Source organism: Aquarana catesbeiana, linkage group LG10 (genome assembly GCF_042186555.1).
Source record: "Aquarana catesbeiana isolate 2022-GZ linkage group LG10, ASM4218655v1, whole genome shotgun sequence".
NCBI classification, from domain to species: Eukaryota; Metazoa; Chordata; class Amphibia; order Anura; family Ranidae; genus Aquarana; species Aquarana catesbeiana.
The window spans coordinates 180,578,231-180,595,598 of record NC_133333.1 but is presented as its reverse complement, the minus strand read 5'-3'; the positions used below and the strand labels follow the sequence as shown (position 1 = coordinate 180,595,598).

At 42.0% G+C, this 17,368-nt stretch overlaps 2 protein-coding genes across 2 annotated transcripts in view; both read right to left on the bottom strand.

Annotated features, from left to right (window-relative positions):
- The window catches only part of LOC141111061 (solute carrier family 2, facilitated glucose transporter member 5-like), a 123,255-nt gene extending 117,812 nt beyond the window's left edge, over positions 1-5,443 (bottom strand). Inside the window, exon 1 of the mRNA XM_073603021.1 lies at positions 5,312-5,443. The gene's annotated coding sequence lies outside the window, so the exon portion shown is untranslated. The remainder of the gene's footprint in view (positions 1-5,311) is intronic.
- A 9,158-nt stretch (positions 5,444-14,601) lies between these two features.
- GPR157 (G protein-coupled receptor 157) overlaps positions 14,602-17,368 on the bottom strand; it is a 56,649-nt gene continuing 53,882 nt past the window's right edge. The window contains exon 5 of the mRNA XM_073603020.1: positions 14,602-16,429. Within this exon, the coding sequence (XP_073459121.1) occupies positions 16,202-16,429 (228 nt within the window). The 3' untranslated portion in view covers positions 14,602-16,201. The remainder of the gene's footprint in view (positions 16,430-17,368) is intronic.

Here is a 17,368-nt window from a genome sequence, read left to right as displayed (position 1 = left end):
TCTTATCCAGCCTGATCTCAAAACTGCCATTAAAGAGGCATCCAGCCAATGCACAGAACCTGAAGTACCCTCATTAAGGAAGAGGGATGGCTTACTGTGGGCCCAAAATAAAATATTTGTTCCTTCTCCAGTGAGACTGCAAGTATTACAGAACTTCCATGACCATAAGTTGGCAGGGCACTTTGGAATCCGGAAAACCTCAGAATTAGTTCATCGCTCCTACTGGTGGCCGGGTTGGAGTCAGGACTGTAAAAACTATGTCCAATCCTGTATTACGTGTCAACGTAACAAAGGGTCGAACACTAAGGCTTGGAGGCTCCTGAGACCTTTGCCTGTCCCTGAACGTCCATGGAAGGAGGTCTCTATGGACTTCATTGTAGTACTTCCCCCCTCTGAAAAATGTACTACCATCTTAGTGGTGGTTGACCGCCTCTCTAAGATGGCACACTTCCTGCCCATGATGGGCACCCCTTCTGCTCTGGCTACAGCAAACATTTTTATCAAAGAAATCATGAGGCTTCATGGTGTTCCCCACAACATCGTATCAGACAGAGGTATCCAATTTACCTCAAAATTTTGGAAGGACCTCTGCAGATCCCTTGAAATAAAGACCTCGCTCTCCTCAGCATACCATCCGCAAAGCAACGGTCAAACAGAAAGAACAAATCAAACTCTGGAACAATATCTCCGTTGTGTCTGCTCTGGTTCCCAAGATAACTGGTCCACCCTCCTTCCGTGTGCTGAATTTGCTTACAACAATTCCACTCATTCCGCCATCAACCAAACACCGTTTTGGGCTAATTACGGCTTCCATCCCTCCTTCTTGCCAGATTCTTTTCCTGAAGTGTCAACCCCTGCACTACAAGACCGGATTAACTTTATCCAAACCAATTTTTTACAGATCCAGGAAACCATGAAAAAGGCTCAAGACAGTTACGGGAAGTACTATAACAGAGGGAGAAGACAAAACCCAAATTTCAAGATTGGGGACAAGGTATGGCTATCTGCTATTAATCTTAGACTGCCCTGTCCATCCCGCAAATTAGGTCCAAGGTTCATTGGCCCTTTTGAAATTAAGAAAGTGGTGAACCCCGTGGCTTTCGAATTAGCCCTTCCGGTCACATACAAGATACATCCGGTATTCCATGCATCTTTATTGAAGCCAGTGGTCCCTAGCCCTTTTTCTGGAAGAATGGAACCACCACCTCCTCCAATTGAAATTGAAGGTGAAATGGAGTATGAAGTGGAGGCAATAATGGACTGTAGAAAAAGGGGGGGACAGATCCAATATCTTGTTAAATGGAAAGGATACCCTCCAGAAGATAACTCCTGGGAACCATCCAGCAACTTACACGCCCCTCGTTTAATACGTAATTTTCACAGAAGACAACCAGGAATCTTGCCCAGATTGGGCATCCGGAGGCTGCCCCTTGGGAGGGGGCACTGTCAGAGGGTTAACACAGTTAGAGCCTGTCAGTATCGGCGCGTCCCGGTGCGCCTGCGCGGTAGAGCCACACATCAGCACGTACGGGCACACGATCGGCGGGTACGAGCGCGTGACCCGAACGGGTTAGCACACGTGGGCACACAAACGCATGCACGTACAGCGGGACGTCCCCTTGGCGGGCCTATATAAAGGCAGCTATGCCTTGTGCTCATTGCTGGTTTGTCTTCTCAGCTTCCCGTTTATCCTCTGCATACCTGTTCCTGCCTATTGTGACCCAGACCGTTTGACTACTCTGCTTATCCTCTCTCCAGTGTTTGACCCTCGGCTTGATTAAGGACTTCTCTGCTTGTCTTCTCTCCAGTGTTTGACCCCCGGCTTGATTACGACTCTTCTGCTGATCCTCTCTCCAGTGTTTGACCCTCGGCCTGCTAAACGGACTTGTCTTGCTTAAACCTGTACTATGATTACCTGGTGTTTGACCCCCGGCCTGCTCAACGGACTTGCCTTGCTTCAACCTGTGCTTGCTACCACGTTTACCTGGTGTTTGACCCTCAGCCTGCTAAAGGACTTGTTTTGCTTAACCTTGTGCTTCTCCTCAACTCTGTTCCTGGTTCCAGGTCAAGTCCCTGCCAGTCTTCTCTCCAGCTTACCAACCAGTCCATGCTACACGGGTTCTGCACGTCTAGTGAAACCTTGGTGACCTGCACACCTGCTGGCAACCCGTGCCTCTCCGTGCCTGATACCCTCTGTACCACCTTCAGGGGTATCTCGCACCTAGTTGCTAGGGGAGCCGCTCTCAGCATTCCGGCCTTGGTGAGTACCTGACAGATCGTTAGCGCTTGTGGCTTTAGCCCAGCCAAGGACTTTCTCCAGGTCCAGATGGTCTCCCAACAAGATCACCCCTTGGCACCATATAAAATATGAAGATTTCTCCAAAAAAACAAAGAGCTCATTCAGGTTCTAGTCATTGTGTTTCCTCCAGATGGAGATGCATCACCTGGAACCTGAGTGAGCACTTTTTTTTTTTTTGGAGAAATCTTCACATCATATATGGTGCCAAGGGGTGATCTTGTTGGAGGACCATCTGGACCTGGAGAAAGCGCTTGTGGCTTTAGCCCAGCCAGGGCCTAACGATCCCTTGTAATGAGGGATCAATAGGTGGATGGTGGAGATTGACATCAGGATTTGTTTTACATCACTTGTGGACTGTTCTAATCATCTAATTTTTACATATGTATATACATCATTGAATAGCGCGACCTTTATCTATTTTAAATATTTGAATGTGCCTTAAAAATCCCAACCATCAAAAAAAATCCTTTTATAATGTTCTGAGGGATGTAGCATTTTCTCACCAAGCAGATTGGATTAGATTTTGTATAGTAGGCACTCTGTAGTAGGCTATAGTTAAGGTCTCTCACAGCACCAGAAGGTTACAGTTGCATGGGTAATGGGGAGGGGGGCACAGGACTTTGGGTTTTAAGAGACCAGCCAGCAGCACAAGAAACACTTTGCATTGAATGTGGGTATCTCATCCCTTTTGCTGATTTAAATAAAAAAAAAAATAAACTTAGGCTTTAAGTATCTGAAGTACAAATTATGGTTGTACCTTAATATACGCATGGAGCTACAGGATCCTGAATGAATGTTTCAGAATTAATTTTAACTGTAACTGTATGTTTGTAGATGTAGAAATAGCCGTTAGACTGGAATGTCCAGGAAGTGCATGCGGTTATAGATATACACAAGTATTATTTTGATTATGCAAGAGCCGCTAAAATTATTATTCAAATTATTTCTATTGCTTTCACACTTTCTCCTTACTTCATGCAATCACAGGTTTTAATCTGTTTCAAATACTAAACTTTAGATAGCATAGAACAGATTGCCCTGCTGTACAATAATTCCAAACTCTGCGCTGTTAGTACAGTGCAAACAGGTTGTGTCATCCTGGTAAACAGATGGCGAGTGTATGGTTGCATAAGCATCTACATAGAAAATTGACTTTACTGAATGCCCAGTACAATCTGACACAACTCTGCCAATTTTATTCTGCATAAAAATACAGAATTCCACATTCAGATCTTTATACTGAAAAATTCGAACAGAAATTCCTCCCATTTGCTTGTATTCCTTGTCACTCTGTCATTTGTGCGTCCTGTGTAGACTATAAGCAGCCCTGCCGATGCCTATTGCACACTCATGTTCCACCATTATCACCACCAGGCATCAGGAAGCCAGCCCTGAGCAATGACATGCAACCAACACTGGAGTACATGCATGTAGACAGGAAGTGCCTGCAGAGATTTTGGATAACAGCAGAACTGATAAACAACAAAAAATAGTTTAAAACAATATTTTGTAAAAAAAAAAAAAAACATGGTAATTGTTAATGAAATACATAGCAATTTGATTCTGGAATTAAATAGCTATAATTATAATGTTTACTTTATAGTTCTGTCCCTTATGGGACAAAGTACATGTAGTACCTTGTGCCATGTTTATAAGTGCTTTCTAATCCTATGCCCCTAGGTTATAGAGTTTATTACTCGTCATCCATAATCTGTAGCCCTATACACAATTTAAAAAAATGTGGAGATCTATAATATAATGTCCTTCACAACTTATCTACACCCCTAGATTAAAACTAGCCTTGTTTATCTTGAAAAATGTGATATCTGTGTCAGCCTCATAAGAAATGCAAACAAAATACGTGAAGAATGCACACATAGCCATCACCTCACAAACATTCAGACAGAGACAATCAAAGAGGTGTGCGAGACCTCTGCAGAGAGACCACTGCTTCCAAATGAGCTGTTGCCTATTTTAATAACCTTGAAATCTCAGTAAATTATTGGGTTTCAAAAATACATTTTTTTACTGATATTAATGTCTGAAGGAATTTCAATTGCATACTTTGATATTTTGCTGACAAATATAATTTACATTTTTTAGCTTGAAAATTCCAAATTGTATAAATTTGTTTACAAACAATGCAAAAAAAAAAAAAAAAAAAGCTAAACTTCTACTTTGTAGTGCACTGTTTATGATACAAAAATGTGGCTATAGGGAATTACAAACAAAACTCATTTGTATTATCTGCAATAACTAGGCTGGTGACCTATTGTATATGAAAACAATGATTAGTGATGTGTTTTTGCTGCTAAACGCTAGGTAAAAAATGTGTCTCAAGCCTCAGCTGACGATCGGACATTCCCAGGCCTGATTCTCAGGTCCAAGACAGACCCTAATGGGATCCATATTCAAACAGCAACCCTAAAGAAGGGGGAGTCCTTTGTCCCCTGAAACGCATTGGCTACAAGCATTGGCTATAAGCGGTTTATTTCACAACTACTGTATTTTGGGTGCTCCTTTACATTCACCTGCTTTGTTTCTTTTACAGACCGTACGCAGGTACCAGATCTTGACTTCCCAATGTCTTAAACTCCTAAAGTGATATTAGAATCCAGGATTTGATTACCATGCTCATAACTGAAATCACTGATAGATTAAATACCAATTTCTTATTGTCAACTATAAGTATGGCCAAAACTTTGGAAAAAAAAATATGCAACAGACAGGAGCTCTAGTCTTCTAATACTTTACAAATGATATCTGTATTACTGTTTGAGATTTTTTTTTTATTCATGTCTAGCAAAACTGTTGTCACCAGGTCAGGAAGTGAGGGGAAATCTCTCTTGTGTTGCCTTGGAAAGCAATAAAAATCTATCAGGGGCCCTAACCTTTCCTTAATTATCTAAAAAAAAATATATACATATATATATGACATACCCTTTGAGCTGTTGTGTGTACTGGAAGAATAAGTTGTTTGTTGATCATATCATTGTATCTGTATGTACTCACCTATAGGATGATCACGAGCCACGTTATCTGCTGCGTTCTCATAATACACTCTAAATAAAGTAAATGTATCCTCATCATTATGCCAGCTCATACACACACCCTGTTGGCTTAACTGCTGGAAATGGGTTGCATGCCAACACCATTTAAATTGGTATTTTTCCAAGCTCACATTTAGTAGTAAACTACATGTATGAATGACTGTACTGCAGTAAATATGTGAATACTAGCCATGGCCAATTTTGAACCTCAAGAGCCTTATTTAGGCACAGAACCTTTAGTGCCGTAAATCTTAAATGAACTTTCAGTTTATATCAGCTAAATGCATTCCAGTTGCACATAAATAGTTGCACAAGTCTTAAAATTCATCTGCTTAACCTCTTGCCACCCGCCTATCGTATCTATGCGGTGGCAAAGAGGGTGGTCTTTAATATCCACATGCTGCACACCTGCATTCATGGGCAGCAGAGGTTTCTGTGCTGAGAGCATGCTCCCAGCACAGTGACTGAGCTGTCGAAGACATCTTCTGGTCTCTTTTTTTTTTAAATCAAAGAAAATTTTTTATTGTACAAAAATAAAAGTACATAATACAAACATACAAGCATAGACATCATGTGCAGTTAATGGTTAGTCAAAGGTATGTTTTCTCCTGGTCTCTAGTAATGATCATGTGACCAGTGTGACAGACAATCACAGTGGTCCTGTGATCAGGCAGACCTTCCTGCCCCCTGGGTATAAAAGCCCACTTTAAGGGAAGCCAGGGCTCGGTGGGAATGGGTTATGAAAGCGGCCACATCCAAAATAGAAAAGTCTTTCTCTTGCCAGCATGCTGCAGAATAAGACACTTCAGCCGACCATAGATGGCTCAAACCATTTACAGGCAAGTTGATTGTACCCAAGTTGATCGATCAGCTTGGGTACAACCAGCCTGTGTCATTTTCTTCATGCGATTATTGCCAGCAGCTATAGCAGCTAGCAATAATCACTGTGTGTCCTCTCGGCTGTGACGGCTCCCCATGTCTTCCTGCCGGGAGAACACAATAGCTCTGCAGGAGGGTTTGCCCCATCAACACTGACTGTGTTGATGGTGAAATGAAGCGATTTTTTTTCTGCAACCTGTGGTTGCAGGAAAGAAAATTGCACAATCTTTGCCCATCTTTTCTCTCCATATGGAAGCATTATTCTCTTTGCAGAACTCTGAGAAACCCTGTGCTAATAATTAGAGCAACATCTCGCCCATTAGTAGGGAGCATGAGCTTTACTGGACAGCCATAGGTCTGGTTTAGGAAGGGTTATGCCACACCCCGGCAGAGAAACCAGTACTTGTACACAAGTAGGGTTCCCAGAACATCTTGTATTTTGTAAATGGGTTTACAGAATACAAGACACTCTGTAAATGACCAAGGGGTGAGGGAGGGTGGACAGCGCAGTTCGTGTGTAGGGGAAAAGCATGTTTCCTGTTGGATCACCTGGAAGTACAGAGAAAGTTATATTTACTGGCATGAATAAAAATGTAGATTGCAAACAGCCAGTGATCACGGAGGTGGCAAATACTTTAATTACACATAACTATTTGTGAACCAGCATATTTTATTCATTTTTCTTGGAGTTCTTCTAAAACCATGTTAGGGCTCATATAGACAGCTTTGCTTGTGCTGTTTTACTTGCAGTTGCAGTGAGGACAATGGCAGCTCACATGTGCTTACCTATTTATTACTCATTTAAAGCATAACTAAATCCAACTATGTATCTTCATATCCAACGAAGATGGTGCCATCTTAGCTGTCATTTCGACCTGTAGTTGCCAAGGTGCTGCACATTTGACCAGCTATGACACAACTGTTTGAGGACTCAAAATCGCATTGGCATTCATAGAGACATGCCTTGAATTCAGCATACGCTGCACATGCACAAGGAGACAAAATGTAAATGAACACGCTGCAAAGAAAAAAAAAACCAATGATGGTATGTTTGTATTAGGTCATTTATTCAACATTTCCAAGTTAAAGTGTTTGTTAACCCCTCCAAAAAAAAAATTGTTTTTTCTGGTCCTTTAAAGCAGATTAAACAGCACAGCCTGAATCTGCCACTTCCTGTATGTCCTCTCTGCGCGGACCACGGAAATCAGGGCTACTCAGCCCTGACCACCATGGTCAGAGTGTGTCCCTCCACCATACGCTGCCTGCTCTCTGACTCTCCTCTCTCCACCTCACCCCCTCCTCCCTGCCTGTCAGCTAGTGTCTGCGCGTCTCTGTTTTCACCCCCCCGTCGCTATTAGCAAAATTAAAAATGTGAAATGCTCACTGCCAGCCCCTCTATTATATCCTGGCATAGCACACTGTCTTTTAGAAAAACGAGCGTTGTAAATAATGATTAAGCACTGTCTTCAGGCTGGTCACGTGACTTCGGCCAGTTTCCAAGGCTATTGCAGGAGAGGCTGAGTGGCCTTGTGATCTCCCCGACTGACGTCAGAGGGAGATCACGGCCCCTCTTGCAGTATCCATCCATCGGAGCTGTACAGCAGCCGCAAGTCATGTGACCGGCCTGAAGACAGCTCTAAATCAGTATTTACAATGCACGTTTTTCTAGTACAGTGTGCTACGCCAGGCTATAATAGATGGGCTGGCATTCTATGTGTTATATAGGTTAACAAACCCTTTAAGCTTTCTTATAGCAAAAGGTTAAGGTGAGTTTTGTTCACCTTTAGAAATTTTTGTAGAAAAGCTTTATTGTAGAAAGGGCTATTGACTATGAGTCCATATTTATTCGCTTCTTCGTACACGGACTCTGATATCAAAAGAAATCTGTACGAAGCTCTTCTTTTTTTAAACCTGCTGAGGAGTTGCTCTGACTGGAGTGGCAATTGGCGACATCTTTTTACTGCAACCAAAAACTCACCATAGTGAGAGCTTGGAAATCCCAAACTCTTATGCCGCGTACACACGAGCGGACTTTTCGACCGGACTGGTTCGACGGACTAATCGACGGACTTTCAACAGACTTTCCCAATGAACGGACTTGCTTACACACAATCACACCAAAGTCCGACGGATTCATATGTGATGACGTACGACCGGACTAAAATAAGGAAGTTGATAGCCAGTAGCCAATAGCTGCCCTAGCGTCGGTTTTAGTCCGTCGGACTAGCATACAGACGAGCTGATTTTTAAACCGGACTCTAGGCCGTCGGAAAGATTTGAAACTTGTTTTATTTCTAGGATCGTCAGACTTTTGGGAAAAAAAAGTCCGCTGGAGCCCACACACGATCGAATTGTCCGACGGAGTCCGGTCCGCTGGACCAAGTCTGCCGGAAAGTCCGCTCGTGCGTACAGGGCATTAGTTTCAAAGTAGTAAAATGCTGAATGAACATTATGATTAATGGGAAATGAACGGCCATTTTGCATCATATTCACAAAACATTTCTCAGAGTTCGACAGCCTAGGATTTCCCAAGCCTAGCCATTGCACTTTGACAATCTCCTTTTGTCGATTTGATGACCCCATCCACTGAGGCCCTTTTATCTTTTTTTTTTTCCTCCTTTCCTTAATTTTCAATTTTCTCTTCTGGCTTTTTTCTTTTTTTTTGCTTTCCACTTTTTTCCCCCCTATCTTTTTCTCCTATTAAATTAGTGTGCAAGCTTATTAAGCCATTAGAATAATGCCTGGTTATGACAGGGTTTGGCTTCTTTGTTGTATTTTCACTGTAGAATTGCCACTTCTCTCGCTTGACACTTGAGACAATAATAATATGATGGGTTCAAGTTTTGCTTTTCTTGTGATATTGTGAAGTTCTGGACTCACTTATTCTTCTTATTGTATGAAACTATGACTATGTTATATATGCAATTCCCATACATACTTACATTTTGTATGTTGTGTAATTGTCTACTTGGCAGCTCTGTTTCTTACATTTTAATAACAATAAAGCTTTTGTAAAAAAAAAACAAAAAAAAACAAAAAAAAGTGATCTACATATAGTCAGGTCCATAATTATTGGGACACAGACACAATTCTAATGTTTTTGGCTCTATACACCACCACAATGGATTTGAAATGAAACGAGCAAGATGTGCTCATTGGACGGTGCTTCACAGTGCAGATGGATAATGACCCGAAGCATACTGCGAAAGCAACCAAAGATTTTTTTGAAGGGAAAGAAGTGGAATGTTATGCAATGGCCAAGTCAATCACCTGACCTGAACCTCACCTCCGATTGAGCATGCATTTCACTTGCTGAAGACAAAACTGAAGGGAAAATGCCCCAAGAACAAGCAGGAACTGAAGACAGTTGCAGTAGAGGCCTGGCAGAGCATCACCAGGGATGAAACCCAGCGTCTGGTGATGTCTATGCATTCCAGACTTCAGGCTGTAATTGACTGCAAAGGATTTGCAACCAAGTATTAAAAAGTGAAAGTTTGATGGATGATTGTTAATCTGTCCCATTACTTTTGGTCCCTTAAAAAGTGGGAGGCACATATACAAACTGTTGTAATTCCTACACTGTTCACCTGATTTGGATGTAAATACCCTCAAATTAAAGCTAAAAGTCTGCAGTTAAAGCACATCTTGTTTGTTTAATTTCAAATCCATTGTGGTGGTGTATAGAGCCAAAAAGATTAGAATTGTGTCAATGTCCCAATATTTATGCACATGACTGTATAGAAATGATGTCTTACAAGTCAGATTCCTGCTTACTACACTGTGCTGAAGTCAAGGTGCATAGCCATTTAGGTATCTAACATTTTACAGTGGTGCCCTCCAGTGAAGGAAATACGTAATGCAACTAAATGCCAGGGCAAAGCTGGTGTGCATACTGTACAGGAGGCAGATAAATGCAGTCTGGTGTCATGTAATGTACATTACAAAGGTTGTTGCGTGTAAAGCCTTCAGTATAGATGTAAACCATACCTGAATAACATTTAATTTGCTGAACCGTGTGTATTATATATAATTGGTATTTTTTGGCAATAAAATACTTATGTAGCCATGCCCAGCCAGGCATCCATCCTTCAGTCACACAGAGACAGAGAACAGGATATAAGCTTTATTTTTTTTATTTTTTTATTGAAGGGATTGATCTTGGATGGGAAATTTTGGGATGCCCGGGAAAACTCAATGCAACTTGCTTGAGACTTCTATATACACTCCAGTCTTCTCTCCAGCACAAACTCTTGCTTAAAGCAGAGTTCCACCCATTTAAAAGTCAGCAGCTACAAAAAGTGTGGCTGCTGACTTTTAATAAACACTCACCTGATCCACAGTCCAGCTATGCGAGCGCACAAAGCCTCATTGCTCTCCCCCTCCTCTCCGCAGAGCTGGCATTGTAACTGTGGGCGCCCGGCTGGGAGGAAGATTTCACGGAGGGAGTGGGGAGAGGTGAACTTCCTTGCAGCTCCAGGGTAGGAAGTGGGAGCTGGGTGCCTGTCAAAACTGGGTACCCACTCCACCCCCCAAAAAAATTACATGCCAAAGCAGAAGTTCCATTTTTGGGTGGAATTCCGCTTTAAGACCTCTTATCCTTCACTCCTCCAGCACTTCGCTTGCTGCAGACTGTTACTCCACCAGCACTTCCCTTTCTGCAGACTGTTACTCCTCCAGACTAGCTAGCACCGCATGGTTAGGCCTGACACTAACTCAGCCAGGCCTCAGTGAACTGCCTTTTGCAGGCAGGGGCCTCAGGCCCCTGTGGTGTAGAAATAGTTCAGGTGCTAACTGTCTTCTATTAAGCTACCAATCCCAGATAGCTCTCTTCAGGCCCTGCCAGCCAGCCTGGCTACAGTGACCTCTTTCCACTGCCCTTCCCACAGTCCTCTCGTCTGGTTCTGCACCCATTTTAAACTACAATCTCCCAGTTCTCTCAGGCGTGCCTCCCCAGTCCTCCTGACTATGCTTCACTTGCCAGCCCTCCAGGCTGCGACCCATTGTCCTCCCTGGAGTCTCATAGCAGTGTTCTCTCCCGCTGTCCTCTTTCTCTCTCTCGTGTGCCTCTTCACTCCTTCTGGATGCACCCGAGCCCCGGCCCAGGGTCACTCCCCAGACTAGGTAGCTCCCGTGGGCCCCGACAGCCTCCACACTCTCTCACTCCAGCTCTTCCACCCAACAACTCCTCCTCAGCTAGGCTGACCCTGGGTATTTAAGGAGGCTTACCCCCTGCCACTCCAAGGTGGGGATTGGTCAAGGCTCCTTGGAATACCCCAGGCAGCTCCACCTCTCCTCCTCTCTTTCTAGCACCTTCTAGAAAGAGGGAGGTGACAGTAATGCTACCGGTGTGTCACCCGTCAGCCCTACCCTGAGCCACTCCCAGACCAAAATGAAAACAAGCAGGCCTAACCTCCAGCTAGGCCTGCCTAAATTTTCTTACTCTCCAGAAAAATCCTTACTCTAGCAACTACCTAACTAGAGGGTGCTACACTAAAGCCTCGTACACACAATCAGATTTTCCGCAGACAAAGTGCCAGACTTTTGTCAAAGGGCATGTGCTATGAACTTGTCTTGCATACAAACGGTACACAATTGTCGGCCAAACACACACAAACGTAGTGACGATAAAGAGGAAGTTCAATTGTCAGGCGCCACCCTTTGGGCTTCTTCTGCTAATTTCATGTTAGTTGAAGTTTGGTGAGTGTTGATTTGCGCTTTACCGTTTGTTTCTGAGCGGCCGTTCGTCAACCAGCCATGTTGCGGAATCGGAGGAGATAACATGTTATCTATTATTGGGCTTGGAGTTATTGCTTTGACCCAAGTCCAGTCCAGGAACAGGAGGAGGAGGATTTCTTGGACCAAAAATTGTTTTATTAAACGTGACCAATTATGACATATGCCTTTGCTGTGGGAGCTCCGGGAGAATAACCCAGATGAATTTCAGGATTATGTCCGCATGACGGACCCCTGCTTTCACCAACTCTTGGCATTGTTGACCCCCTATATTAAGAAGCAGGACACATGCATGAGGCTTTTTTTTTATTTTTTGGTTGAATAATGATTTGATTTGGTATATTTTTGGATGCATAGAATGCACTTTTTGGTTAAGTTCTGTTGGCAGATGTGTCTAATTTTGATTTCTTTTTTTAATGCACAATAAAAAAAATTGGAGAATACTTGGCTATGTGTTTTACTTCAAATGACAGTTTGGGAGTAGGCAGTTACATTTTAAAAAATACAATGTAAAATTAACAAGGGACACCAACAGTTGTATTTTTTATCTTAAAAACTACGGGCTAATGGTGTGTTGGTAACTTGCACCAAAAATAAATAACAAGCATAATAATATTTTTGATATCACTAGAAAAAAAAAAAAAGCCTTTGAAAACTTGTTTGCCATAACTCCATCAGTATCACCAGCAAAGCAGCTTCATTATTATCCCATTAAAGAAGAAGAGAATGTGCGCTGCATTTCGAGATTTCATAATTTGCCACATTACGAACACTAGTTTACAAGACCGACCACTTCTGGCTCGTCCTTGCTTCCGAGCATGCGTGTTTGTACTTTGGACTTGTGTACAGATGATAGGAAAATCTGACAACAGACTATTGTCCACTGAAAATTTACTAGCCTGCCATCCAACATTTGTTGGCAGAAAGTTGGCCAACAATTGTCTGATGGAGCACACTAACGGTCGGATTTTAGACAGGCTGTCATCACACAATTCCCAGACGAAAATCCAATCGGGTGTACTAGGCTTTACTTTCTGCTTGTTTTCATCATTTAAGCATTTGAGTGCAGATCTCTGCATCCATACATTCACTCCAGCGATGGATGCATGGCATTTCTTAGGGCAAGTTTTCTGATGATGGGAACATACCCATGTAAGGGGTGTTAAAGCATCCACTTGTAGTTATCACTGGAAGCCCGTGACATGACGACCAAGCAGCAACACAATTTAGGGACGGGGATAGAACTTTGTAACCCTATAACAGGAAGAAGTGACTGAACAATAACCTTTATGACAGAATCACCAAATGTAATTTTAATGAGATTTGCAGATTTAAAAAGATTGATTTATTACACACCTCTTGTTGAAACAGTGAGTAACATGTAAAAAAAAAAAAAAAATCTGTAGAGGAAAAAAGATAAAATACTTACCCTTCCCCAGATTCCCATGGTGCGTAGGCAACTCACCATTCCCGGTCACCTCCTGCACTACAGAAGCCAAGGGGAAGGCAAGTAAAATTTGTAGGTTTTTTTTTTTTCCCCCCTTCACCAAAATAGAATGGAGACATTTAAAAAGTTGACCATGAAGTGCAAGGTCCACTTTAACAGATTAAAGCGTGTATGAAATTTGAATGATGGAATTTATCTCTATGTTACTTAGATCAGACAATGTCCTATAAAGCTGGCCATATATGATTAGTCCCCCCCATTTAGAAAAAAAATAATAAACGGATTCCTCCATCCACACAAATGAGATGGATGGGGGAATTTCCCCCACGAGGACATTGTATTCCGACAGGAGCACCCGCTGATTAGCTGCAGCCACTGATAGGAAAAAGATTTCCAACATCTCGTTTTGACAGAGGTCGAGTCCCTGCTAAAGCGGGCAAATTTCAAGCGTACTGTATGGTCAGCTTTAGTTTCATGCCTATGGGAAGTATCATGTAAACGCTAAATACAAAAAAAAAAAAGGCTTCTGTGTTTACAATTGACAGTGGTGAGGGGGAAACGGAGGACCAGAGCTGGAGGTGGCAGAAATCCGTTCCGCCTAGTTCCATTTGAAAAAAAGCCCTGGGTGCAAGGGCCACATGAAATGGCCCAGGGGACCAAATTCGGCTTGCGGGTCTTGTGTTTGACACGTGCTCTAGAGGATACTTTTCATCTGTCACAGGCGGTTTTGCTGTTGTAATGACAGCCTATGCTTCCGGAGAGTGTTAAATTCACAAAGAGTCGGTGGTTGGTCTTCTGAACACATTGGCATCTGCAAGCACATCTGTTGTGGTGGATGGATGTTTTTTCATTATCTTTGTTCACCATTTATTGAGTTTTATGGGAATTTAATACGCCTTATGGACTTTTCTGTTTTCACTTCATGTTGAATAGCACTGCCCATTTTTTAGTATTTATTGTTTGGGATTTGATATACGATCCTCTTAATAGCAGCCTTTACACACACATGTTTCACAGCACAGATGTTCACATATTTATCATGTAAACGCTGTTCATGTGGCAGGTATTTACCTGAATGACATGGGGCATCTAAGCATCATTAGAAATAGATGGAAGCCATGAACCATTTACTGATTGCAGAACATACAACAGATCACGAATACCCAAGTCTCTAGACAGTGTAAAAACACAAGTTCAATATGTATAAATAAGTTTATTTATTAGCTCACGTCAGTTTGTAGAAAAATCACATGGTCTCTAGGTTCTATAAAGAAGGCACTTTCTCCATCTAAAAACACCAGAATTAATCTAGCAAGAACAAGTGAATATATGCATTTGGAATAATTATGAAGATAGTGGCAGAACAGGGGAGGTGCATCAATCTATTATAACAGGAAACAGAGCTGCTATGGGCCCTCCAAGTGAAAACTCAATCCTGAAAATGGTCACTCTGTGGCATAATGGATCACTGAAGATCTACAGAGCATTATTTTTTAAGGCTACACATCTCTGTCTGACAGGAGTACAGCTCTTCTTCACTGACCTCTACAATTAAGGAGACTACACACTGTATTTGAATGCAAAAGTGAACAGCAGATGTTATTTAGGCAGTCAGGTTTCTATTGCTGTCTGTGTCCCCATTAGGTGATGTCCCCTTAGTTCCTATGACTGTTACTGCAGTCATGGGATGTTACAAGTTTGATAGATTATCAACCAGTTTTCCGAATCTTCTTTTCGGGGACACAGGCAAGATCTTTGCATAGGAGTTCTCTGCCCTGTCCATCTGCCTAAAATTACTTTGAGGCAACACTCTCACTGCCATCCCTTTCACATTGTAGAAAACAAGGATCAGGAATAAGAAAGATTAATTTCTGGTTTTCCTACAGGAGGCTACAGCTAACACCTCTAGCAGGGATGTCTTACTAACTGAGTCCATAAAAGATGTACAAAGGCACACAATGATTCATCCTAACAAAATAGGTGGCTTAAACCTTAATACTACTAATATCTCAACTTCAAAACATCTACAATACCATTGTTGTAGGCAAAACCCAAGACATTTTATCACCAGTTTGAGAAAAATTGCATAGATAAGCATTTGTCGTCTAGTAATAAATCCTAGCATGACCACATGTAAATAAAAATTTGATGAATTTGGTGATCAGCTGTTATGCAACTGGACCAGTAAACTAATACATAACAGAGATATGGCCAAGTCCGTCCAAAGGTTACAAAGTTTCTGATGATCACAAATTTTATTAGAAACATGTAAAAACAGTTTTAGCCTCAATGGCAGATTAATAGAAGTTTGCATGATCAAGAAGACACCTGCACAGGTTCTGAAAAGGTTATAACCCATAGAAGCCACTCAGAAGGATACTCTTAGACTTCAAAAGACTGAATAGATGCTGTGGGTTACACATGACATTAATACTCTCGGAATTGCTTTCATAAATAAGCACCAAGAAAAGACTGAAAACGTATACATTTCATACCGCCAGCTCACAGTTCTAACGAATTGTAAACAGTGGTTTTCCAAAGTGCACAATGTTCAATAATTCTGTACATTAAATATTGCATAGAAAATAACATGGTAAGTGCGTAGAACAGACTCTCTCAATCCTGTACAACAACTTTGTTACACAGGGCACATTAAAGCTCCATTTAGGTAGCTTGTCATTGTAACTACACTTGTCAAAGCCAGTGAAAGCGATATGGTCTGCCTGTGCAGACTGAAGTCTATCAGGAAGACAAAGAAGACCCCCTGGATGGACCGGAGATCCTGCAGCACAATCAAGTACTAGGCTGATGTGGTGTCCATGTCTGGCTGTCAAGCAATCCCGATGTGGAACCATAGCCTGATTGATATCCCTCAGACACAGCACTCTCCCTGACATCACCAGAGCCAGGCGATCCGTAACAACACCAACAGAGTGATTTCAGTAGACGGGTTCTGATGACACGAGTACATAAAACGAACATAATGCAGTTTGCACCACCCTGGAAGCTATTTCCAATACCCTGCAAATGAGGAAAAATAAAATTGGACAGGACATAGAAAAGTCATAACATTTTACATTCATACCTGGGGTGGTTTCTTCTCAACTAAAACTGAGCTAAAATTGCAACACTTTACTTGAATACTGAAATACCAAGTATAGGGATATTGAGTACTGTATTATAGTACATTTATACATTTTATTTTTATGCTGACATTATTTTAATTTTGAAAATGTACTCAAGTGCAGTGTTTCTCAACCTTTTTTCCAGTCAAGGCACCCTTTAAAATTCTGCATAATCTCGAGGCACCTCATTCTAAAATGTAAAAAACTAAACTAATAGTTCTACATAATACAGCAACATCCACACACATAGGACACCCAACATTAGAGGTGATTTATTCTTGCACAGCAAACACACCTTTTGCACACTGGTACTGACTAGTATTCCAATTTTCCTCTTCTCCCTCACTCAGCCAATGTGACTCCAGTGCTGACAGAGAGGAGAGGGGCAAAGCAGGATGCTGTACAGGTGCTCAATAACCTCCTTGTCAACCGGTGATGTCATTGGTTGTTAGAACACCAGTGGCTAGGTTGTAATGGTACAGAATGGAAATGTGTGGGTTTGTGTAACCAAAAGGCAAGTTTGATCTACAAACTGACTTGTATACCATTTTTAGGCAATTGTTAGGCATTTTGCCAAGGCACCCCTGAAGAAACCTGAAAGCACCCTGGTTGAAAAAGATTTCTCTAGTGTACTTCTTGTCAACCTGAATATTGCCACATGAATTTCCACTTACTGCGACTCGAGCAATGGCGCTGAACCCCTTGCTCTGCATCTAGTGCCTATGTAAGTTATATTTGATAACATTATGCTGGAGTTAAAATCAGAACCAACATTTTTCATTTTTTCTTTTACTTTTGGATATAATAGGGAATAATTGGAACCACGGTCTGGCTG